This window comes from Bos indicus x Bos taurus, chromosome 5, assembly GCF_003369695.1.
Source record: "Bos indicus x Bos taurus breed Angus x Brahman F1 hybrid chromosome 5, Bos_hybrid_MaternalHap_v2.0, whole genome shotgun sequence".
NCBI classification, from domain to species: domain Eukaryota; kingdom Metazoa; phylum Chordata; class Mammalia; order Artiodactyla; family Bovidae; genus Bos; species Bos indicus x Bos taurus.
In genome coordinates, this window is record NC_040080.1 from 79,284,173 (window position 1) to 79,311,707 (window position 27,535).

The 27,535-nt window shown below is 37.4% G+C and overlaps 1 protein-coding gene across 1 annotated transcript in view; it reads right to left on the reverse strand.

Annotated features, from left to right (window-relative positions):
* SLC2A13 (solute carrier family 2 member 13) overlaps window positions 1-27,535 on the reverse strand; it is a 523,994-nt gene that overhangs the window by 392,286 nt on the left and 104,173 nt on the right. The window contains exon 3 of the mRNA XM_027542584.1: window positions 6,329-6,537. Coding sequence (XP_027398385.1) covers window positions 6,329-6,537 — 209 coding nt within the window. The remainder of the gene's footprint in view (window positions 1-6,328; window positions 6,538-27,535) is intronic.

Below are 27,535 nucleotides of genomic sequence, written 5' to 3' on the forward strand. Positions count from 1 at the left end.
CTATCTGTGCTGTGCTTAACTTGCTCAGTCCTGTCTGACTCTTTGAGACCCCTTGGACTGTAGCCCACCAGGCTCTTCCGTCCATGGACATTCTCCAGGCAAAAATACTAGAGAGGGTTGCCATGCCCTCCTCCAGGTGATTCTCCCAACCCAGGGATCGAACCCAGGTCTTCTGAATTGCAGACATATTCTTTACTGCCTGAGCCACCAGGGAAGCCCAAGAATACTGGAGTGGGCAGCCTATTCTTTCTCCAGGGGTATCTTCCAGACCCAGGAATCAAAATGTGGTCTCCTGAGTTGCAGGCAGATTCTTTACCAGCTGAGCTACCAAGAAAGCCCATATATGCTATCTAGAATGGCCTAATTTCAGATCTAAAGACACACACACACCCACACCTTCAGACAAGTGAAAACAAAACACAATGATTCAAAATCTATGGGATGTAGCAAAAGCAGTTCTATGAGGGAAATTTATGGTGATACAAACAAAGCTCAGGAAATGAAAAAAATCTCAAATAAACAACCTAACCTTATACCTAAGGAACTGGAAAAAGAAAGACAAAGAATACCCAAAGTTAGCCAAAGGGAAGAAATCAAAGACCAGAGAATTACAGACATAAATAAAATAGAGACTAAAAAAATAATAGAAGAGATCAATGAGACGAAGAGCCAGCTCTTTAAAAAGACAAACAAAATTGATAAGTTTAAGTCAGACTGATCAACAAAAAAGGAGAGAGGACCCAATCAAATTATATCAGATATGAAAAAGGAATACTTACAACCAACAACACAGAAATACAAAGGACAGTATGAATGATTATATGCCAATAAAATGAATAATCTAGAACAAATGGACAAGTTCCTAGAAATGTACAAGCTCTCAAGACTGACCAGAATGAAATAGAAAATAGAAACAGACTGATTACCAGAAATGAAATTGAATCAATAATCAAAAACTCTCAACTAACAAACATCTAGACCAGATGGCTTCACAGGTGAATTCTACCAAACATTTATAAAAGAGTTAGCACCTGTCATTCTCAAACTATTGCCAAAAATTACAGAGGAATGAATGCTTCCAAACTCATTCTACAAGACAAGAATAACTCTGATACCAAAACCAAACAGAAATATATATATTAAAAAAAATTACAGGCCATTATCACTGATGAACACACACGCAAAAATCCTCAACAAAATAATAGCAAACCAAATATAACAATACATTAGAAGAATCACACACCATGATCAAGTGGAATTTATTCCAGAGATGGCTAAATATCCACAAATCAATTAATGTGATATACCACATTAACAAAGTGAAGAATAAAAGTCATATAATCTCAACAGATGCAGAAAAACCTTTTGACATAATTCAGCATCCATTTGTGATTAAAAACTCTCCACAAAGTGGGTATACAGGGGACATACTTCAACATAATAAAACCATTTATGACAAACCCACAGCTAATGGCATACTCAACAGTGAAAATTGAAAGGACTTTCTATAAGATCAGGAAGAAGGTAAGAAAGCCTTCTCTCGTCACTTTTTTCAGATGTCCCAGCCACAGTCAAGAAGAAGAAAAAATAAAAGGAATCCAAATCTGAAAGAAAGAAGTAAAATGGTCACCGTTTGCAGATGATATGGTACTACACACTGAAAATCCTAAAGATGCCCCTGAAAAAGCACTGCTGCTGCTGCTAAGTCGCTTCAGTCGTGTCCAACTCTGTGCGACCCCATAGACGGCAGCCCACGAGGCTCCCCCGTCCCTGGGATTCTCCAGGCAAGAACACTGGAGTGGGTTGCCATTTCCTTCTCCAATACATGAAAGTGAAAAGTGAAAGTGAAGACACTCAGTCTATCCGACTCTTAGTGACCCCATGGACTGCAGCCTACCAGGCTCCTCTGTCCGTGAGATTTTCCAGGCAAGAGTACTGGAGTGGGGTGCCATTGCCTTCTCTGGAAAAAGCACTAGAGTTTATCAATTCATAAAGTTACAGGATACAAATTTAATATATAGAAACACATAACAATAAAATCAAAAATGAGACTTTTTTTAAATCCCACTTGCCATCACATTAAAAAAAAATACCTAGGGAATAAACTTAACTATGGAGATAAAATACCTGTACTCAGAAAACTATAAAACACTGTGAAAGAAATGGAAGATGATACAAACTGATGCAAAGATATACCATGTTGATGGATGGGAAGAATTAGTATTGTTAAAATGACCACACTACCCAAGACAATCTACAGATTCAATGCAATCCCTATCAAACTACCAGTGGTACACTTCACAGAAATAAGTAATTTTAAGATTTTTATGGAAACACAAAAGACATTGAAAAGCCAAAACAATATTGAAAAAAATAACAGTTGGAGGAATCTTTCTTCCTGACTTCCTACAAAATCATCAAAACAGTATGGTATTGACCACAAAATAGACAGGCAGAACAATGAATAGAGAATAGAGAGCCCAGAAATAAACTCACACATTTATGGTTGGTCAATCTATGACAAGGAGGCAAGAATACACAATGAGGAAAATACAGTCTTTTTAATAAGTGGTGCTGGAAAAACTGGATAACTACATATAAAAGAATAAAATTAGAACGTTTTCTCACATCATATTTAAAAATAAACTCAGAATGGATTAAAGACCTGGATGTACAATTGGAAACCATAAAACTTCCAAAAGAAAACAGAGAATAATCTTTGACATAAATCAAAGCAATATTTTTGTATCTGTTGCCTAAGGCAAATAGGACCTAATTTGAGGTCGACCTGCATGCCACATGCAGAAGAGATGAAACCCCATTTTATTTTATAAACCCCATCCTATTCCAAGCACGGCCTATGAGCCTCATCTCTGCTGCTGACCTGGTCAGAGAAGCCACAATATTCACTGCTTAAAGTCATAAACTGTGTTTTGAACCCAGTAGTAATTAAGCCCCATATACACTGACATTTCATACATCAAAAAAAATTAATACATAATTCATCCACTATCCCTATTTTCCTCAAAGAGGGCAAATTTAAATTCAAGTGATCAAGGGAAAAAAAAATTCACAAAAAGAGAAGGTACACCTGCAATGAGGGAGACCTGGGTTCAATCCCTGGGTTGGGAAGATCCTCTAGAGAAGGGAAGGGCTACCCACTACAGTATTTTGACCTGGAGAATTCCACAGGGTCACAAAGTGTCGGACACGACTGAGCGACTTTCACTTCACTAAGTAGTACAACAGTCACAAGTCACAAATCCACCGGGAACTCTGAGAGAAGGATGTGGTTTACTGATCTGGAATCAGATTTAGCACGCTCACAGGTAGCAGGAAACTAAGCCACCATGTCTGATGATAAAATATTTCTGCCTAAAAGAAAAAGTTTTATTATTTATTATTAAACAACTACTTTCTACCCTCCTGGAATATCAGGGTATACACAGTGCCTAGGTCAAGGTTCTTCCCTCCAAACAACTGTCTTCCACCACCCAGAGTTTCTGGGCTCCAAGTCATGGCTTGAAATTCATCTCAACAGAATCCATGGACTGACTGACATACATCACTCTCTAATCCTCCGACACAATGGCTGAATCTTCTCTGAGCCAGAACATTTTTATTTCAAAGTTAGCTGTTTCTTCATGTGTAATAGTCCATGTAGCCTATCTTCAAATGTAAAGTGACTGAGGGCAAGACATCCTGGTTGTTAAGGCAAATTCTAGCACTGCTCTCTATTTTCCAACTGAACTGACACAGTTTTGCTCATGGACATGAAAATGATGCAATAAAATTGATACTGTGCAAAACATGTTTTATTGTGGTCAGATTCCTCAATAACAAAAATAAAGCCCCAAGTTTCTGGTGTCATGTAACATGGGCAAAACTGTGTGCATTCATGCCATAATGCTATTAATTCTTTACCTTTATAAAAGAACAATGGATTAGTTTTAAAAGTAAGCAAGATGATAGTACTCAAATAATACAAATCAGAAATGGATAAATTATTAATCCTATTAGTTATAAAGTTTATAATATTTAATCAAGCATAAGACATATTGAGTTTCAGTGAATAACACAGTATTAAGATTTCTGCAACTTTGTCTTTGAAATGATGGCTGCCTTTTCTTTAAATTTTCAATGAATGTGTAATGTATAACAAATACATTTATGTATATAATTTAAAAAGAAAATTTGTGCCAAATGTACATATAAAGCAATGTTTAATGAGGAAATGATTAAATAGCTAAATGGAAATGATTAAATAGCTAATATTTAAATAGCTTAAACACAGTAAGTAGTTCCCAAAGACTTCTGATAAAAATTAAAGTGGGGCTTCTCTCATAGCTCAGTTAGTAAAGAATCTGCCTGCAATGCAGGAGACCTGGGTTCAATCTCTGGAGAAGGAAATGGCAACCCACTCCAGTATTCTTGCCTGGAGAATCCCATGGACAGAGGAGTCTGGCAGGCCCCAACTCTTGGGGTCCCAAGAGCTGGATATGACTTAGCAACTAAACCACCACAACCACCACCAAAGCAGATGCAGATAATTGCAATCCTGTGTACCTCAAGTATCTATAAAAACCCATCTGACTATACATTCCAAATAGTCATGAGAGGCAATGTGCAGTGTCAACAACTGCATGGTTAGACCAGTCAGACAAATTTTTAAGTAGTTAAAATGAAGCTGCATATTCAAAGCTGTGTAGTAGACTCTGTGGTATACCCACTCCAAAACAAGAACATGTTTGGTTTTTTTTAATTGAATTGTTGTCCTACCCCTCACATAGACTAATAAAAACTTATGTTCTAAGTAGTATTTAATATAACCTAATACTCAACAAATATTTCCACTCACACATTTTTAGCACATGGGTTTCAAGTGTACTGATTACTACAAAAGCAACCTCATATTTAATTCAAGTAACTGATGAAAGGAATTTAGTCAGAAGCATAAAATAAGTTATTTGTAATTTAAATTAACATTTGAAATTATATTTTAAAACCTAATACAATCCTGAACCCATAAAAATGAATTATTTTGTTGATGCAAAATTCTAATATATGTACTAATGTGCAGAGTACTTGGGCTTCCCAGGTTGGCACTAGAGTGAAGAACCTGCTTGCCAATACAAGAGTCATTAGAGATGTGGGTTCAGTCTCTGGGTTGGGAAGATCCCCTGGAGGAGGGCATGGCAACCCACTCCAGTATTCTTGCCTGGGAAATCCCACGAACAGAGGAGCCTGACAGGCTATAGTCCACGGGGTCGCAAAGAGTCGGACACGACTGAGCAACTAAGCACACATGCACACATGTACGGCTACCAGAGGGACCAGTTTCTGAAGAGCGTTCATTCTACTGTTTCTTCAGTATCCAAAGAATAGTAAGAGAGGTCAGTGACCTCCCAAGACCTCCCAAGACTTGTGTAAGACATATCAATAAAGGGGTGTGTTTGTGTTTGGTATTTTTTCATGTATGAATAACCATTTTACTAATATAAGTTAAGCATCTCCATTGAACAACCAATTACTGTAGAGGCAGAAGGAAAGTTGAGAGAAAATGAGACAATTTTGGGGAATGTGAATCCAACAGGCATTGTAAAATATCTGTTTTATTCCCATCATAAAATTCTGGCAAATTGCTGACCCAAATCAAGCTGTCAAGATTATAGATCCTGTCTGAGAATTTTTAAATCCCTATATGATTTCTTCTCTGAAATTATATTCATCAACATAAATTAACCAGAAACTTGCTTTTTTTTTTGGTTTCTGACATAGTGAAATTGTGATTACACAAACATTTTAATGAAAACAGGGAAATGCAAAACTATTCCATAACTAGTATAAGAAGCTATATGCTTAGTCTTAGTGTGGAAATTAATTAGTATGGAAAACATTAGTATGGAAATTAATGTAGCATATGTAAACAAGGTATTTAATTTTACTTAAGTGTTTTATTTTGACAATAGTTCATACTGACTTTTTATTTATGACACGTCAATAATGCAGGTTTATCTTTATATTTACATGTAAAATATACTCAAAAAATGTCCCCCCATACAAAATGACACCTATATCAAGTATATCTGATTTAAAAGAAATCACAAAAATAAAAATTATGTGAGGACAGTGGCATTCTGGGAATTTTTTTCATTCTTTTATAACACAATTATTTGCTTTTGAAATTCAAATACATTTATTTTGGCTTAGTTATACATATAGAACCACTTCATCATTTAGATATATAAATAAAATTAAAAGAATATGATTTATAAGTAAAATTATTATGTAGTCTTAAAATTAATATATATATATATAATCCACATACCTGAGCCAACCTCTTTTTCCTCTTCTTCAATGTTGTTTTTGATACTATCATACTCCTCATCAATGGTTTGGTTACCACGCATCTGAGATAAAATTCTACGGGCCTTTTGAGTCTGTCCTTTCTGAATAAGCCATCGAGGGCTTTCAGGTAAAAAGAGAAAGCCAAAAAACTGTATAACTGCTGGAATTGCTGCAAGTCCCAGCATGTACCTGCAATAAGAAATCAATATATTGCTGTAAAATGTGGTCTTATAAATGCTGAGTATGAATAAAAGGTTTGCATTTACCACATTGGAATAACATATAATGGTAAAAATTAGAAAGATTTTCTTTTCATCATATATATATATGTCATCAGAAATAATGACATTCTTATACTGTAGCAGGAAATTGAAAAATGAGAAAATCTGATTCTTTCTCTCTCCCACAAATTACAATGAAAAGGAATGGACAAAAGTCATATTCATTAAGGCTATGCATTCTGAACCAAACACAACATGCAAAATACCATAATCACCATTCCTATCTAATACTACTATAATTTTGCAATTTACAATATAAACATGGGGTTAAGACAAAGTTCTCTAATATCTGGTTAAAAGATATACTGTTCATTAAAATATATGCTCAGATTTCTTTACAGTTATTTCTTTTCTGTAAATAACCAGTTATGATTTCATTTTGCCATCAAGCAACATATATTTTCAGGCAAAAAGCACTTCGTTTTTTAAAAAAGACAAGGAGATGGGAAAGGACAGAGAGTTAGGAAAGCATATAGCAGCTGATAGCAGAAAAAATATAGTCAGATGCAAATAATGATTATTAAAATGTTTAGGAATGTGAAAAAGCTACTTATGTTGTTTCATGTGTCCTTTTTTTCAGACATCTGTTCTTATTTTAATTGTAGGATAATTACAATATTGTGATGGTTTTTGCCATACATCAACATAAGTGTCTATTCTTAATGACTGGCAAAACTCTAAATAGCAAATAAGCACACCACTTTAAATCCACCAGAGAAATAACAAAAATATAAATATGAATATATCAATATCAAGATCTCTTCAAATTGTTCTGACCACTGGACTAATGTCCTAACATCTCCAGGCCTCAATCCTTTTAAACTGAGTTATGCTACATAAACTTCAAGGCCTCTTTAAACTGATGGCTTCTATGAATCTAAAAGAGTTGGACACGACTGAGCAACTTAAAAAAAAAAAAAAAAAAACAATCTAGGACACTTGGATGTTTCCTACTGATCCAGGTTTCCAGAATATTTTCCATGGTAGATATATGGTGGCAGAGCTCAGAAGGCCAGTCCTGATTACATAATAACCCATAAATTAATGAGAATCCACCTGACTCAATACACTTTACAAAGCTACTCTAACTTTTCAGTTCAGTTCAATCGCTCAGTCGTGTCTGAATCTTTGTGACCCCATGGACTGCAGCACGCCAGGCTTCCCTGTCCATCATTAACTCCTGGAGCTTGCTCAAACTCATGTCCATCAAGTTGGTGATACCATCCAACCATCTCAACCTCGGTCATCCCCTTCTCCTGCCTTCAGTCTTTCCCAGCATCAGGGTCTTTTCCAATGAGTCAGTTCTTCACACTGGGTGTTAAGCTATACTAAACCAAAAGTACAGCAATCCTGAAGACTCCAAACACATATCTTGTGAACAAGTCTACTATTTTCCAGGCAATTTCATTTTAATTCCAAAAAGAGTAGAAAAGCAAAATACAACTGCTACATGAGTGTTCAGAGTATCTCTTATGACAAATTGTAGCAACAAATACACTCAGAAAAATTAACTAAGATATAGAAAGTAAAGTGTTTATGAAAGACTGACTAAATAAATCACTTAATAAAGATCTTATTAGACATGTTTCATACTTTAATCCATTAATTTTGAAAATTACACCAATACTGAATCATTCCTTCCTCAGCTCACCTACAAAACATTTTTAACCTCAATTTATGTGATTATACCTTATATTATAATAAATCATTTACCTATTTCACTTGATTGCATATTTAACCATGTATTCAGCAAAGGGCCTTATAAACTATCTTGCACAGTGGGCATTTAGTAAATGTTTTGTGAAATGATACAAAGCAGCTATACAATATAAACTGTCTATAAAAACTAAACAGAAAATAACTGTTTCACATTTCTATAATAACATTTTATGCAAAACCCTACTGGGTCATTTAGGTCTGCAAGGTTACTTACAGAGTAATTCTTTCCAAGAAACTAAATTTTTGTAATTCAAGATATAACCAAACCTTTTCTTCTGAAGAAGACTCATTTGATGAGAACTTAAAAGATTAGCTCACACAAATGCATATTTCTGGCCTCTTTCCTTTACGATGTTAATTTGTATAACCCAATCTGTTACTTAAATGTATGTTTTAATGCTGTAAATGAATGAAATTTCTATTCAGTTGTGGTCTCTCTTTAAAAATTTAAGAGAAAAGATTATCCTACACTCCCAATTACTTAAAAGAAAAGCAATAAAAAGATGACTTCAAGAGCTTACTGATTGGAAGACCCTGATGCTGGGAAAGATTGAAGGCAAGACCAGAAGAGGGCAACAAAGGATGAGATGGTCAGATGGCATCACTGACTCAATGGACACGAGTTTGAGCAAACTCAAGGAGAGAGTGAAGGACAGGGAAGCCTGGCATGCTGCAGCTAATGGGGTCACAAAGAATCAGACACAAGTTGGCAACTGAACAACAACAAATAAAGTAGAAACCAAATATATTGAATTAGGAAATAAATAAGAAAAGTACTAAAGGTGAAACCCTTTATATCCTTTTCTTTATACCTTTCTCAATCTTTTATTCTGTTCTCCAAACCCCCTTTAGTGATGAATGAAGATTAAAGGGATACACTAAATATTTCAAAGAAGCACTGAAATGAATAAAGAAACTGAACATTTTTAGACCCAAAGATGCTCACGTAATACTTGGCACTATTGTAGGCTTCCCTGGTACACTTCATTACGCACTATTTAATCCCAGAACATAAACTTTTTTAAAAATTAAAAGAAAAAAGAAGAGGAGAAAAGGGAAAAGAAAAACACAAACATACATATTAGCTTGTTTTCTAAGCCAGCTGTAGGAGACAATACTTTAGCCCTCCAGTCTTCTGAAATTTCCAAATACAAAGAGTCTAGATCTGACATTTACAATTCAATGACTTAATACCAGGATAAGAAAAAGAAACTCACATTCTACTGCCAAATTTTAAGGAAATTAAAGCCTATTTTCAGAGACTGGTCAAGATAAACACGTTTTATACATTTACATCCTAAGATTTCTCTTTTAAAAGTAAAACAAAGAAGCTTATTTTCAGTTCAGTTGCTCAGTCATGTCCGACTCTTTGTGATCCCATGGAATGCAGCACAGTGAGCTCCCCTGTCCATCACCAACACCCAGAGCTTGCTCAAACTCATGTCCATCAAGTTGGTGATGACATAAAACCCATCTCATCCTCTGTCATCCCCTTCTCCTCCTGCCTTGACTCTTTCGCAGCCTCAGGGTCTTTCCCAACGACTCAGTTCTTCACATCAGGTGGCCAAAGTATTGGAGCTTCAGCTTCAGCATCAGTCTTTCCAATGAATATTCAGGACTGATTTCCTTTAGCATTGAATGGTTTTATCTCCTTGCAGTCCAAGAAACTCTCAAGAGTCTTCTTCAACACCACATTTCAAAAGCATTAATTCTTCAGCACTCAGCTTTCTTTATGGTCCAACTCCCACATCCATACATGACTACTAGAAAAACCATTACTTTGGACCTTTGTCAGCAAAGTAATGTCTCTGCTTTTCAATATGCTGTCCAGGTTGGTCATAGCTTTTCTTTCAAGGAGCAAGCGTCTTTTAATTTCATGGCTGCAGTCACCATCTGCAGTGATTTTGGAGCCCAAGAACATAAAATCGGTCACTGTTTCCATTGTTTACCCATCTATTTGCATCTATTTCCTCATCTTTGCATCCATGATGGGACCAGATGCCATGATCTTCATTTTTTAAATGTTGAGTTTTAAGCCAGCTTTTTCACTCTTTTCTTTCACTTTCATCAAGAGGCTCTTTAGTTCTTCACGTTCTACCGTAAGAGTGGCATCATCTGCATATCTGAGGTTATTGATATCTCTCCCAGCAATCTGATTCCAGCTTGTGATTCATCCAGCCCAGCATTTCGCACGATGTACTCTGCATATAAGTTAAATAAACAGGGTGACAATATACAGCCTTGACATATTCCTTTCCCAATTTGGAACCAGTCTATTGTTCCATGCCCAGTTCTAACTGTTGCTTCTTGACCTGCATACAATCTAGGCTAGTTAAAGCACTGCTATAGATTCACCAAGAGTCCTCTAAATCCAAGGAAACCAGATGAATGACAAGAGTACACTGATAAACCAGGCAGGCAATTCCCAAACAAACAAGTAGCCCCCTGACATGGGATATTTCCTTATTATAAGTCAAATCAAGAGTTCTAAACCCTGGCTACACATTAGAATCACCCAAGAGGCTTTTAAAACGTACCAGCATCCAGGTCCCAACCACCCCAGAGATTCAGACTAATTGGTCTGGGCTTTAAGACCAGGGAATTCTATTTTCTTAAAAGTTCCCAAGGTGGTACTAATGTGCCTTCATGGCCGAAAACCACCGATCTAAGTGTTTTAAAAACCCAGAGCGTGAAAGTGAACAATAAGCACTGAAGGTCCACATTTTAAGCAAATGCCATTTACATTCTAGAGGCCAGACAGCACATCAAGCTGAAAGAATGGGAAAGGAGGTTGACTCAAGAAAATGTGCCAAGCCTTCATGAATCCTAAAATCTTTAGCATTCTCTTTAGTAACAAGATCACTCATAGAAAGATACCTTTTAAAACTTTCTAAACTGAAGTTAACAAATGAGCTATTTTCTGGTACAACTACCAGTACCAGGACCTGCACACTAGACAACTAAGACAGGAACCTCCAATACTAAGCAATACTTTCAAATTGTGTGTTTGGACCAACTATCAACAAGGGAGACAAGCCTGGTTTCATCTCAGATTAAGCCTTCCCAGTGTCAGGAACTGAAACTGTAAACCAAACATCATTCATTCCTAGGTGTCAACCTTCTACACTAAGGCTGAGCAGACCTGCTAAGCTGCTGCTATCAGATGGCCTGTTCCTCACACAGAACCAAACAAGTCCTTCACTGAACTGAACATTTACAATCAATCTTGTCTTAAAGGAATCACATTGCTCTCACCTATGAAATGAAAGACAAGCATCCTCGAACAGACGAACATTTAAGACACAGTATTTTGCAGTTCATAACTGCCCTTCTCTGAACTGATGACAAAATGGTTATCTGATAACACAGTTAACAGATGAACCTATTATTTATCTCTAGTAGTTCCACAGTGATGTTAATTATGTTCCAAATTCATGAAAATCTACTTGAAGGTATAAACTCAGCTTGGACATATGATCATTTCACAGTAACAGCAAAAGTAATAGCTGACACATAGCACTAGCACCAGTTACTGTGTGCCAACCACTGCTCAAAGGAATTAACATATCTTAACTTATTTATCTCAAAACAACCGTAGGACATAGGCATCATTATTATTACCATTTTAAAGACACGGAAACAAGGCACAAAGAAGATATAGAACTAGCATGCACTAGAATTAGGATTAAAACCTAGGCTCCCTATAATAAATGTTTCTTTTAAGTTAAGCTACAATAAATGTTTAACAATTACTTGATAAAATTCATAAAAGGGGGCATACATTCATATTAGTCTCATATTTAAATACTTTGAAGGATCGCTTCAGAAGTTTGTTGTTTACACATCTCTCAGTGTTGTTAACACATCTCAGTAAAGCCCTGCAGCAACAAAAGCAGAAAGAGCCTCTAAGTGCTGTCCTCCCCGTCTTGCCAAATGTAGCACAGCATTGGGCTCGGCACCCAGTGGGCTAGGGATCTGCAAACTGGACTTAACAACACTGACCCACTAGTGGCAAACCAAATATCCTTTTATCTTCTCAACACCAGAGTCTTTCTATGAGAACGGCTGACTATTAAAATATAATTTGTAAGGGTAAACTTCTACTGTTGACTATGCCAAACTGAATTTTGATTTCATTTTTCTTTAATCTATACAGGTAAACTTTTCATACAGGAAAAACTAGACAGTAAGACAACAGATAATTTAAAAGATGATTGGAGCAACAAAATTTTGACTCGAGAGTTGATCCTTTTAAAATGTTTTATATGACAAACTGGGCTGGGCTGTGCTAAGTCGTTTCAGTTGTGTCTGACTCTTTGTGACCCCATGGACTGTAGCCTGCCAAGCTCCTATGTTCATGGAATTTTCCAGGCAAGAATACTGGAGTGGATTGCCATTTTCTCCTCCAGGGGATCTTCCTGACCCAGGAATTGAACCTGCGTCTCTTACATTGCCTGCATGGGCACACAAGTTCTTTACCACTAGCGCCACCTGGGAAGTCCCTTTATATGACATACGATTTATGGCTTTAATTGTAAGTCAAGCTATAACAGAAAGACTATCACAGCTAGGGGAATTGTATTATAAAGTGTTACATTTAAATGGGATGACCCAGAGGGAGGGTATGGGGAGGGAGGAGGGAGGAGGGTTCAGGATGGGGAACACAGGTATACCTGTGGCGGATTCATTTCGATATTTGGCAAAACTAATACAATATTGTTAAGTTTAAAAATAAAATTAAAAAATTAAAAAATAAAACAAACTGTATAAAATTATTTTTATTTGCTCTTGAGGTGCTGGATTCTACTAACAGAAGACATTTTCATGTGGAAAAGCACAGTAAAGATTTTTTTGGACACTGCAGTCATTTAACCAATTATCCTCCTAATGAGCCATGAGAGCATTAAGGTGCAGCTCAATACTTAACTTCCTTACCTGTCTCTAGACCTCAGGTTGTTAAAAATTTACATTTTTTAAGCCAAATCATCACATTTTTCTAGTCATAGAGAATCTTGATATTTTTCAAAACACAATCTCTGAAACTGTCTTGGGTACAGGGAGGGTTTTTAGCAATATCCTCTAATAATATAGAATACTGTCTTATAATAAATGGGAAAAAATGTATTTGTTATTGTAACAGTTTTATCTCCATTCTTTATCTTCTAGTTTGCATTTATATCTATTTTCTATTCATTTAGAAATAAGAATATTATGTTAACCCATTTCTAAGAACACAAATATATTAGAGGAATACTGTATCATAAATACTAAGATGCTGTGCATTATTCTTTAAAACTTTACAATTTCAAACTGGCATCCTTTCACATGTAATTATGATTTAAACTTTAAATCTTTTTTTTTCCTGAAACGTTTCACTGAATATCGTAGAACGAGTCAGCAGTTAGAATCAGTAAACGAGTCAGCAGTTAGAATCAGTAAATTCTTTGAAAATGTTACTTTATGAAGGTTTATGTTACTTTATGCTTACTTAGAATGCTAAGGCTGAACTTCAAACATTTGAATGTAAGTTAAGTGCCAAACTCTAAGAAGTTGAGCATCATGAACAAACTTAATTAGAGTGCTGCTGCTGCTGCTGCTGCTAAGTCACTTCAGTCGTGTCCGACTCTGTGCGACCCCATAGACGGCAGCCCACCAGGCTCCCCTGTCCCTGGGATTCTCCAGGCAAGAACACTGGAGTGGGTTGCCATTTCCTTCTCCAATACATGAAAGTGAAAAGTGAAAGTGAAGTCGCTCAGTCGTGTCCAACTCTTAGTGACCCCATGGACTGCAGCCCACCAGGCTCCTCTGTCCATGGCATTTTCCAGGCAAGAGTACTGGAGTGGGATGCCATTGCCTTCTCCATAATTAGAGTGGCAGTATTATGTAAATCCAAAAATCTCCCCAAGCAGCAACTTTCCAATATATTGATCGTTATACTCTATACAGACTGGTAAGAATTTCCCCTTAAAAAGGCATAAGCCAATCCATTCAAACCACATCCAAAAACACAGTCCTTCAGCCCTATATCTAGAGCTACTCTTGATGTTCAAGAGTCCTATGGATTTTGAGTTTTTTCATATATTTCTCATATTCTTTAAGTAATAATACATGAGTAATACATTTACTCCAAAATCTCTATTCTTGGATTTACAAAAGAAACAGCCACATTTAAATATTAATAATAAAATATTTACTCAATAGTCATCAAACATAAGTTATGATTTATATATGTCTTACTTAATGAAAAGTTTTAAATGCAAGAACACAGTACTGAATTTTACTATCTGCTACAGTTATAACAACTTACTTCATAATATATTTTTAAAGTTTTGTTCATCACTCAGAAGAACTTAAAATAAGAATTATACTGCCTTAAAAAGGCTGCAAATGAACTTATCTACAAAACTAAAATAGAGTAACAGACATAGGTAATAAATTTATGGCTTCCAGCAGGTAAGGGGGGGAGGAATAAATTGGGAGACTGAAATTGACACATATACACTACCATACATAAAATAGATAACTAATAAGGACCTAGGACAGGGATCTCTATTCAATATTCTATAACAGTCTATATGGGAAAAGAATCTACAAAAGAATAGATACATGCACTTGTATAAAAGATTAACTTTCAAGTTTATCTGAAACTAATACAACATTGTAAATCTACTATATCTCAATAAAAAATTATTTAAAGAAATAAAACACTGCCTAATTAAGACCTCAGGCTAAGAAGTTAATTTTCTTCTGCCATTAAGGGCTATATTCTGTATTCATCAATGATGATTCATATTATCAATGACTAATACACTTGAAAATCTGATGAGAGACAGAACAACAAGAGACACACAGCTGGGGGTAAATAATACAAAAAAATTAATGTGTCAAGTTGTATTCTCTCTAGTAAAAAAAAAAAATGATACATCAGCAGCAAATGAGCAATTTTTGTGTTACTTAGTAAATGAGTCTATGTTAAAAAAAATCAGCCATAGGTATAAACATAGACATAAGCCAAAGCAAATATTAATTTTATCTAGAATTTAGGGAAAACTACTCTGAAAGAAATCTGAGGTCAATACACAAGGCAAGTGGCTTCAATTCAGTGCAGTTGCTCAGTCGTGTACAACTCGTTGAGACCCCATGGACTGCACCACTCCAGGCCTCGCTGTCCATCACCAACTCCTGGAGCTTTCTCAAACTCATGTCTATTGAGTCAGTGATACCACCCAACCATCTCATGGTCTGTTGTTCCCTTCTCCTCCTGCCTTCAATCTTTTCCAGCATCTGGGTCTTTTCCAATGAGTCAGTTCTTCTCATTAGGTGGCCAAAGTACTAGAGCTTCAGCATCAGTCCTTCCAATGAATATTCAGGACTGATTTCCTTTAGGATTGACTGGTTTGATCTCTTTGCTGTCCAAGGGACTCTCAAGAGTCTTCTCCAAAACCACAGTTCAAAAGCATCAATTCTTCAGCACTCAGCTTTCCTTATGGTCCAACTCTCACATCCATACATGACTACTGGAAAAACCATAGCTTTACCTAGATGGACCTTTGTCAGCAAAGTAATATTTCTGCTTTTTAATATGCTGTCTAGGTCAGTCATAGCTTTTCTTCCAAGGAAGAAAATTTCATGGCTGCAATCACCATCTGCAGTGATTTTGGAGCCCAAGAAAATAAAGTCTTTTATTTTCTGTCACTGTTTCCATTGTTTCCCCATCTATTTGCATGAAGTGATGGGACCAGATGCCATGATCTTAGTTCTTTGAATGTTGAATTTTAAGCCAGCTTTTTTACTCTCCTCTTTCACTTTCATCAAGAGGCTCTTCAGTTCCTCTTCACTTTCTGCCATATGGGTGGTGTCATCTGCATATCTGAGGTTACTAACATTTCTCCTGGCAATCTTGATTCCAGCTTGTCCTTCATCCAGCCCAGCATTTTTCAAGGCACTTAGCTTGGCTGAGGATATTTAGTGTTGTAGTCACAGTAGGATCAGCAAGATACACTAGCTTTGATAGAATGAGATCAGATGCTATTTAAATAAATGAATGTGGTATTCGGCAGAGATATTAGATAGTTTTAAACAACATGGCAATATGCATCAAGACTTGTACAAAATTCACAGTACGAGTGCAGAAAATAATGTGCACACAGCCATACCTATATATATATATATATATATATATATATATACACCCTCTTTTTTCAAACTCTGAATATCTTCTATATGCAAAGCTCTACATTTGAGATTATGGAGATACACAAATGATCAAGAGACATGTCCTTGCTTCAAGGAATTTATACCTAGTAATTGTGGAATGGAATAGTATTATATAATTGCTATGATTGAGATTTAGTCACAGTGTAACAGTAAGGAGAAAAATTATTTCAACGGAGGATATTAGAAAAAGTGTCATGGTAAAAACAACATTTAAATTACGACTGACCATTGCAGAAAAGGAATATAAAGCAAGGAGCCAATATAAGATTCAAATTGAGACTTCCCTGGTGGCTCAGTGGATCAGATCAGTTCAGTCGCTCAGTCATGTCCGACTCTTTGTGACCCCATGAATCGCAGCACGCCAGGCCTCCCTGTCTATCACCAACTCCCGGAGTTCACTCAGACTCACGCCCATCGAGTCAGTGATGCCATCCAGCCATCTCATCCTCTGTCGTCCCCTTCTCCTCTTGCCCCTAATCCTTCCCAGCATCAGAGTCTTTTCCAATGAGTCAACTCTTTGCATGAGGTGGCCAAAGTACTGGAGTTTCAGCTTTAGCATCATTCCTTCCAAAGAAATCCCAGGGCTGATCTCCTTCAGAATGGACTGGTTGGATCTCCTTGCAATCCAAGGGACTCTCAAGAGTCTTCTCCAACACCACAGTTCAAAAGCATCAATTCTTCAGTGCTCAGCCTTCTTCACAGTCCAACTCTCACATCCATACATGACCACTGGAAAAACCATAGCCTTGATTAGACGAACCTTTGTTGGCAAAGTAATGTCTCTGCTTTTGAATATTCTATCTAGGTTGTTCATAACTTTCCTTCCAAGGAGTAAGCGTCTTTTAATTTCATGGCTGCAGTCAACATCTGCAGTGATTTTGGAGCCCCAAAAAATAAAGTCTGACACTGTTTCCACTGTTTCCCCATCTATTTCCCATGAAGTGATGGGACCGGATGCCATGATCTTCGTTTTCTGAATGTTGAGCTTTAAGCCAACTTTTTTACTCTCCACTATCACTTTCATCAAGAGGCTTTTGAGTTCCTCTTCACTTTCTGCCATAAAGGTGGTGTCATCTGCATATCTGAGGTTATTGACATTTCTCTCGGCAATCTTGATTCCAGCTTGTGTTTCTTCCAGTCCAGCGTTTCTCATGATGTACTCTGCATAGAAGTTAAATAAGCAGGGTGACAATATACAGCCTTGATGTACTCCTTTTCCTATTTGGAACGAGTCTGTTGTTCCATGTCCAGTTCTAACTGTTGCTTCCTGACCTGCATACAAATTTCTCAAGAGGCAGATCAGGTGGTCTGGTATTCCCATCTCTTTCAGAATTTTCCACAGTTTATTGTGATCCACACAGTCAAAGGCTTTGGCATAGTCAATAAAGCAGAAATAGATGTCTTTCTGGAACTCTCTTGCTTTTTCCATGATCCAGCGGATGTTGGCAATTTGATCTCTGGTTCCTCTGCCTTTTCTAAAACCAACTTGAACATCAGGAAGTTCACGGTTCACATATTGCTGAAGCCTGGCTTGGAGAATTTTGAGCATTACTTTACTAGCATGTGAGATGAGTGTAATTGTGCAGTAGTTTGAGCATTCTTTGGCATTGCCTTTCTTTGGGATTGGAATGAAAATGGACCTTTTCCAGTCCTGTGGCCACTGCTGAGTTTTCCAAACTTGCTGGCATATTGAGTGCAGCACTTTCACAGCATCATCTTTCAGGATTTGGAATAGCTCAATTGGAATTCCATCACCTCCACTAGCTTTGTTTGTAGTGATGCTTTCTAAGGCCCACTTGACTTCACACTCCAGGATGTCTGGTTCTAGGTCAGTGATCACACCATCGTGATTATCTGGGTCGTGAAGATCTTTTTTGTACAGTTCTTCTGTGTATTCTTGCCATCTCTTCTTAATATCTTCTGCTTCTGTTACGTCCATACCATTTATGTCCTTTATCGAGCCCATCTTTGCATGAAATGTTCCTTTGGTATCTCTGATTTTCTTGAAGAGATCCCTAGTCTTTCCCATTCTGTTGTTTTCCTCTATTTCTTTGCATTGATCACCCAAGAAGGCTTTCTTATCTCTTCTTGCTATTCTTTGGAACTCTGCATTCAAATGTTTATTTCTTTCCTTTTCTCCTTTTTCCCTTTTCTCCTATTCCGGCTGGGAGGAGATACTCCACGCCCCTAAGCCCGAGGCCAGGGGCAGAAGGCGGGAGGAGCTACCCAATGCCTGAGGCCAGGGGCGGTGGCCGGGAGGACCAACCTGATGTTCTGCTGGCGCAAGAGGGCCTAGAGGAGCTATCCCACGTTGAAGGTCAGGAAGGGCGGCGGTGAGGAGATACCCCTCGTCCAAGGTAAGGAGCAATGGCTGCGCTTTGCTGGAGCAGCCGTGAAGAGATACCCCACACCCAAGGTAAGAGAAACCCAAGTGAGATGGTAGGTGTTGCAACAGGGCATCAGAGGGCAGACACACTGAAACCATACTCACAGAAAACTAGTCAATCTAATCACACTAGGACCACAGCCTTGTCTAACTCAGTGAAACTAAGCCATGCCCATGGGGCCACCCAAGACGGGCGGGTCATGGTGGAGAGATCTGACAGAATGTGGTCCACTGGAGAAGGGAATGGCAAACCACTTCAGTATTCTTGCCTTGAGAAACCCATGAACAGTATGAAAAGGCAAAATGATAGGATACTGAAAGAGAAACTCCCCAGGTCAGTAGGTGCCCAATATGCTACTGGAGATCAGTGGAGAAATAACTCCAGAAAGAATGAAGGAATGGAGCCAGAGCAAAAACAATACCCAGCTGTGGATGTGACTGGTGATAGAAGCAAGGTCCAATGCTGTAAAGAGCAATATTGCATAGGAACCTGGAATGTCAGGTCCATGAATCAAGGCAAATTGGAAGTGGTCAAACAAGAGATGGCAAGAGTGAATGTCTACATTCTAGGAATCAGCGAACTGAAATGGACTGGAATTGGTGAATTTAACTCAGATGACCATTATATCTACTACTGTGGGCAGGAATCCCTCAGAAGAAATGGAGTGGCCATCATGATCAACAAAGGAGTCCGAAATGCAGTACTTGGATGCAATCTCAAAACGACAGAATGATCTCTGTTCATTTCCAAGGCAAACCATTCAATATCACAGTAATCCAAGTCTATGCCCCAACGAGTAATGCTGAAGAAGCTGAAGTTGAATGGTTCTATGAAGACCTACAAGACCTTTTAGAACTAACACCCAAAAAAGATGTCCTTTTCATTATAGGGAACTGGAATGCAAAAGTAGGAAGTCAAGAAACACCTGGAGTAACAGGCAAATTTGGCCTTGGAATACAGAATGAAGCAGGGCAAAGGCTAATAGAGTTTTGCCAAGAGAACACACTGGTCATAGCAAACACCCTCTTCCAACAACAAAAGAGAAGACTCTACACATGCACATCACCAGATGGTCAACACCCAAATCAGACTGATTATATTCTTTGTAGCCAAAGATGGAGAAGCTCTATACAGTCAGCAAAAACAAGACCAGGAGCTGACTGTGGCTCAGATCATGAACTCCTTATTGCCAAATTCAGACTTAAATTGAAGAAAGTAGGGAAAACCACTAGACCATTCAGGTATGACCTAAATCAAATCCTTTATGATTATACAGTGGAAGTGAGAAATAGATTTAAGGGCCTAGATCTGATAGATAGAGTGCCTGATGAACTATGGAATGAGGTTCATGACATTGTACAGGAGACAGGGATCAAGACCATTCCCATGGAAAAGAAGTGCAAAAAAGCAAAATGGCTGTCTGGAGAGGCCTTACAAATAGCTGTGAAAAGAAGAGAAGTGAAAAGCAAAGGAGAAAAGGAAAGATATAAACATCTGAATGCAGAGTCCAGTGGATCAGAATCCGCCTGCAAAGCAAGGAATATGGGTTCGATCCCTGGTCCAGGAAGATTCCAAATGTCACGGAGCAACTAAGCCCACGATCCACAACCACTGAGCCTGTGCTCTAAGAGCCTACAAGCTACAACTACCAAGCCCACTTGCAGCAACTACTGAAGCCGCCGTACCTAGAGCCTATGCTCTGTAACAAGAGAGGCCACTGTAAGGAGAAGCCTACTCAGCACAACCAAAAGTATCCATAGCTCGCCACAACTAAGGAAAGCTTGCAAAACAACAAAGACCCAGCGCAGCCAAAATAAATAAATAAATAAATAGGTAAAATTAAAATATTCAAATTAACTTTTGATAAAATTTGCATATAATGAGATGATCCAAGATATACCATTCTATGAGTTAATGTATCTATATCCATACGTCTCCTTGACCATCTTAGTCAAGAAGCACAACATTTACATCATCCAAGTAGGTTCCCTCAAACCCTACCCACTTCCAGTCAATCCCCATTGCCTTAGATCATCACTGGTCGAATTTCTGTCCCCATAGTTAATTTTGGGGCTTCGCTGGTGGTTCAGTCAGTAAAGAATCTGCCTGCAGTGTGGGAGACCTGGGTTCAATCCCTAGGTTGGGAAGATCCCCTGGAGGAGAGTATGGCAACATTTAATTTTGAATGTTAATGAAATTTATATGGAATCATAGAAACCATACTCTTTTGTGTCTAGCTTCTTTCAATCATGTTTTTGAGATACATTCATCCTTTCTAATCTACTGATTTATCAATTCTTACCAGTCTCTCATTGATTATTTTCACTTTATACTAAGTCTTGAAATCAGACTGAATTCTCCACCTTGTTCTTCAAGATAGTTTTGGCAATTTTAGGTCCTTTACTTTTCTGTAAAAATTTTAAAATCAATTATCCATTTCAATGAATTCAAATGAATGTAAGTGGTGATGGTAGACATCTTAATCTTGAATTATATCATAAGGGAAAGCATTTAAGCTTTCCCCATTGAATATAAAGTTGGCTGCACATTTCTTCATGCTGCTGCTGCTGCTGCTGCTGCTGCTGCTAAGTTGCTTCAGTCATGTCCGACTCTGTGCGACCCCATAGACGGCAGCCCACCAGGCTCCCCCGTCCCTGGAATTCTCCAGGCAAGAACACCGGAGTGGGTTGCCATTTCCTTCTCCAATGTATGAAAGTGAAAAGTGAAAGTGAAGTCGCTCAGTCGTGTCCGACTCTTAGCGACCCCATGGACTGCAGCCTACCAGGCTTCTCTGTCCATGGCGTTTTCCAAGCAAGAGTACTGGAGTCGTGTGCCATTGCCTTCTCCACACATTTCTTCATAGATGTCCTTTATTGAATTCAAGAAGTCTCTTCCTTTATAGTTTGCAGAAAAGGTTTTATCATAAATAAATGTTATTCTGTCAAATGTTTTACTGCATATACTGAGATGGATCACTTAGGTTTTCCTCTTTTAAACAATTCAACATGGTGACTTCTACAAATTACTTTTCATATGGTAAACAACCTGACTTTCCTGGGAAAACCGTCTCGGTCAGTTTACATAAAGGATTTATTATTCTTTCATATATGATTATGTTTTATTTTACTAATATTTTAAGTATACTTTCAATCAGTGACTAGAATTTACTCTCCTTGTAGTAACTTAAGCCACTTCCAGAACTAACAAGTTATGAATTTGAACCACTGTTTTTCCAAATGAACTGGAATCTTCATTACTACCAAAAGTGCAGCCCATCCAGAAGTTCAATGTTACAGTAATAGGCAGCCCTTATGTATAATCTCTTAACATAAAATTTATTGGCACCTACTATGATATACTTTAATATTTAACATGTATGTATAACTATTGAGTATCCAATCACTGTTGAATGTACTAAAAATAAAAAACTGGACAGCTGAGGCATGACTAATTTCATTTAAAAAGTCCACAATATTAGTCATGTTGGCCTCAAAACCCAGCTGGAGAGTATTCCTTCTACTTCTGTTTTCTTAAAACTTTTGTTTAAGCTTGGAATATTTCTTTCTTAAATGTTTTATAGAATTCGCCAGTGAAACCATATGGGCCTGGAGTTAGCTTTTCAGGTAGGTTACTACTACTGATTCAACTTAATAAACATAGTAATACTCAGATTTTCCATTTTACCCTGTGTTGGTTTTTAGTAGAGTTGTGATTTTCAAGCAATAAGCCCATCCCATCCTTACTGGCACAAAATTGTTCAAAGTGTTCCCTCAACTATCTTTATATCAGTAGAAATGATGTGCTTTTACTCCTGAAAATGGTAACTTGTACTTTATCTTTTTAAATCAGTCATAATCAGTTTACCAATTTTATTAATAATTTCAAAGAACCAACACCATTTATTTTTTCTATTGTTCACCTGCTCTGTACCTTGGCTTCTATTATTTATTATTTAATCCTTTCTGTTTTATTCAGTTTTAATGTGCTCATATTTTTCTAGCTTAATATGAAACTTAGATCATTTGACTTCTCCACTTCTCTAATAAAATCACTCTAGCTATATATATTATGCTGTAAGCACAGTTGAACCTGTATTCAACAAATTTTGATATATTTTATTTCCTTTGAACTCAAAATTATTTTCTCATTTTTCTTCTTATGTCTTCTGAGTTATTTAGAATGTTGCTTTAATTTCCAAATATTTGAAGCTTTTCTGGCTATTTTATTGATGTCTAATTTAATTCTGCTACAGTTAGAGAACACACTCTAAGAGTCACTTTTAAAATTTATTAACTTTTATTTTCTGAATGTTGAGCTTTAAGCAAACTAAGATCATGGCATCTGGCCCCATTACTTCATGGGAAATAGATGGGGAAACAGTGTCAGACTTTATTTTTGGGGGTTCCAAAATCACTGCAGATGGTGACTGCAACCATGAAATTAAAAGACGCTTACTCCTTGGAAGGAAAGTTATGACCAACCTAGATAGCATATTGAAAACCAGAGACATTACTTTGCCAACAAAGGTTCATCTAGTCAAGGCTATGGTTCTTCCTGTGGTCATGTATGGATGTGAGAGTTGGACTGTGAAGAAAGCTGAGCGCCGAAGAATTGATACTTTTGAACTGTGGTGTTGGAGAAGATTCTTGAGAGTCTCTTGGACTGCAAGAAGGTCCAACCAGTCCATTCTAAAGGAGATCAGTCCTGGGTGTTCATTGGAAGGACTGATTTTGAAGCTGAAACTCCAGTACTTTGGCCACCTCATGTGAAGAGTTGACTCATTGGAAAAGACTCTGATGGTGGGAGGGATTGGGGGCAGGAGGAGAAGGGGACAACAGAGGATGAGATGGCTGGATGGCATCACTGACTCGATGGACATGAGTCTGAGTGAACTCCGGGAGTTGGTGATGGACAGGGAGGCCTGGCGTGCTGCGATTCATGGGGTCGCAAAGAATCGGACAGGACTGAGCGACTGAACTGAACTGAACTTTTAGTTTATGATTCAACATACGGTCAGTTTCAGAGAATGTCTGATATAAATTTGAAAAAGAATGTGTACATTGCAGCTGTCAGATATGGCCACCTACAAATGTCAACTATGGTTAGGCAGTTAAGAGTGTTTTCTAGTGTTTTTATAAACTTAATTTTTGTCTAGTTGCCCTATCAGTTGCTAAAAGAGTTAAAAATTCTCCAAATATGAGCCTGAATTCGTCTACTTCTTCCTTTAGTTCTGTAATTTTAAAATTGTGTTTGTTGTTGTTGTTGTCACTCAGTTGTGTCCGACTCTTTTGTGACCCCACGGGCCATAGCCCGCTAGACTCCTTTGTCCATGGGATTTCCCAGGCAAGAACACTGGAGTGGGTTGCCATTTCCTTCTCCAGGGGATCTTCCAGATCCAGGGATCAAACCCGTGTCTCCTGCATTGGCAGGCAGATTCTTTACCACTGAGTCACTAGGGAAGCCCTTAAACTGTGATACAATATACAAAATAAAATTTCCCATTTTAATCACATTTAAGTGTATAGATCTATAGCATTGAGTACATTCACAATGTTGTACGATCATCTGCTAATTTTTGTTTATGGATTTTGAAGCAAATTATACATTCTTTATCATTTTTAATTCTGATGAATTGACTCTTTTAGCATTATGAAATCTAAATCATCTCTGGTAATACCACATCTCAAAGTCTACTTTGTGTGCTTATTAGTATAGCCACACGAGCTTTCTTATACTTACAGTTTGCACAGTCTGTCTTTTGTCCTCCTTTCACTTTTAACCTCTCTATGCCATTTTATTTAAAGTGTATCTCTTTTGGACAACATAAACCTGTGTGATGCTTTTTATACAAAATGATAATTTTTTTACACTTAATGTAACTGTTGCTGTAACTGGATTTTAAGTCCACCATTTTGCTATCTGCTTTCTATTTGTCCTATCAGCTATGTATTCTTTTCTTGCCTTTGTTCAGATTATACAAACATTTTAAATAATTTTATTTTAATGCTTAGAATGACTCCTTAGCTGTAACTTTTTGTAATCTATTCCAGTGGTTCTTTTCAGGATGAAACATGCATCTTATCATTCTACCTGGAGATAATATTGTAACTCTTCACAAATGTGCATAATTCTGTTCACTGGGCCCAATTATTTTGCTATTGTCACCATATACTTTATAATTAATATATATTACAAATTGTACAATACATATAGACAATCATATCTTTCAAAGAATTTGAGAGATGCAAACAACAAGGTTTTTGGCCTCTTATGATAGCCACTATTCTATCTCCCTCCTATAGGGGAGTTTCACCTAATGTCATTTCCCTTCTCAGAAAAATTTCCTTAGCATTTCTTATAATGCAGGAAGTCTAGTGTGAAAAGACCTTCCTAATTTTAGATTATCTGAAAATGTTTTATAAGCATAATCTTGGTGTTTGTCTACCCTGACCAATTTTTTTTTCAATTATGGGTCACACTTTCTGTTGATCTGCATGCCTAACAATTTTTAATGTGTTTTGAAAATTGTGGATAAACTCTGAAGACTCTAGATCTTGTTCTCTCTGAAGAATACTGACTTTTTTTTTATCAGGCACCTTGTATCTGTGGAAGCTTGGTTTTACACTTGGTTAGTGTAAATCTGCTTTCAGTTTTGGCTTGTTCTTAGGAGAATTCCTTAAGCAAACAACAAGGCTTTATGCCTAAGGTATGGTTCTTCTAGGATTCCAATGGAAAACTCAAGGCGTTGGCCCCTCTAACCTGGTAGGTTTCAAATTCCAAATATGTCTTCCCTCCTATGTGCAGGAAATAAGACCTCTCTCATCTTTCACCATCTTTTAACTATTGTTTTCTGCAGGCTCCATGGAATCTCCCTTGTAATATTCATAGTTCAGGGATCTATAAAATATTTGTAGCAAATTAATATTCATATATAGAGGCTTCCTCCTATATGGGTCATTTTTTCCCTGGATTTTCCCCTCAAATTTCACGTGCTCTGGCCACCCCCAACTCTAGCCACTGATAAGACAGGACAATAAAACTGCTGCTTTCTAGTTAAGTTCTCACTACCCAGTATCATGAATTGAGGGTTGGTAGCTCAAACGGTAAAGAATCCACCTGCAATGAGGAAGACCCAGGTTGCATCCCTGGGCTGGGAAGATCCCATGGAGAAAGAAATGGCAACCAACTCCAGTATTCTTGCCTGGAGAATCCCATTGACAGAGAAGCCTGGTAGGCTACAGTCCATGGCCTCGCAAACAGTCGGACAGGACTTAGCAACTAAAATTTTCACTCAGAGAAAAAGTCATAGGTGTATGCCTCACCATGAACTGTTCCCTATAAGGATCAAATGTCCCTTCAGAGCGCTCCAGTGTTTTAAATAGTTGTCTATATTTTTTTTTAATTCTGTCTCTGACTTATAATGGTTATCTTCAGTGGAAGTTCAGTTCAGTTTAGTTCAGTCAGTCGCTCAGTCGTATCCGACTCCTTAAGACCCCGTGAACCGCAGTACACCAGGCCTCCCTGTCCATCACCAACTCCCGAAGTCCACCCAAACCCATGTCCATTGAGTCAGTGATGTCATCCAACCATCTCATCTTCTGTCGTCCCCTTCTACTCCTGCCCTCAATCTTTCCTGGCATCAGGGCCTTTTCAAATGAGTCAGCTCTTCACATCAGGTGGCCAAAGTATTGGAGTTTCAGCTTCAAAATCAGTCCTTCCAATGAACACCTAGGACTGATCTCCCCTAGGATGGACTGGCTGGATCTCCTTGCAGTCCAAAGGACTTTAAAGAGTCTTCTCTAACACCACAGTTCAAAAGCATCAATTCTTCAGTGCTCACCTTTCTTTATAGTCCAACTCTCACATCCATACATGATCACTGGAAAAACCATAGCCTTGACTAGACGGACCTTTATTGGCAAAGTAATGTCTCTGCTTTTTAATATGCTATCTAGGTTGGTCATAACTTTGTTATGCAAATTAGTCTCATTAGCAAACTATATTAACTTTTTACCTGGAAATTTCAGATAGTTGAATGTGAGGTGATTTTTACTGCTAGCTTTATGCAAGATAGAGACTCAGTCTAAGATTTTTGGGGGAGACAACAGGAAACAAATCTTAAGAACATTTAAGAGTTAGTATGTTCTTAGCTATTAACTCATTTGACTCTCATAATAACACTGAACAATTGCTGAAGCATTTACTAAATGAGGATGTTAATGCTTAGATAAAGCAATCCATTTACTGTTAAAGTAAGTCTCAAGTCTATACTACGCTACTTTTATGATAAACAGTCATACATCTTTGGTCTGAATTCTGTCAATAATATAATTACAAATATCTTTAATATTAAGATATTCACTTGTAAACAGGCTGTTAACCAAATTCATCTATCTTAAAATGGCCAATGCCATAAATTATAAGGGTTCTCTCTCCAAATATATGTGGTGAAAAATATCACCCTCTTTTAAATATGATTCTTAAAATCATCTTATGGACATAGTTTTTAAATTATAAAATATTATGAGGGAGAGAACCTCATAAATTTTTTTCATCTAAAGTAATGTTGGTTTTTAAAAAATT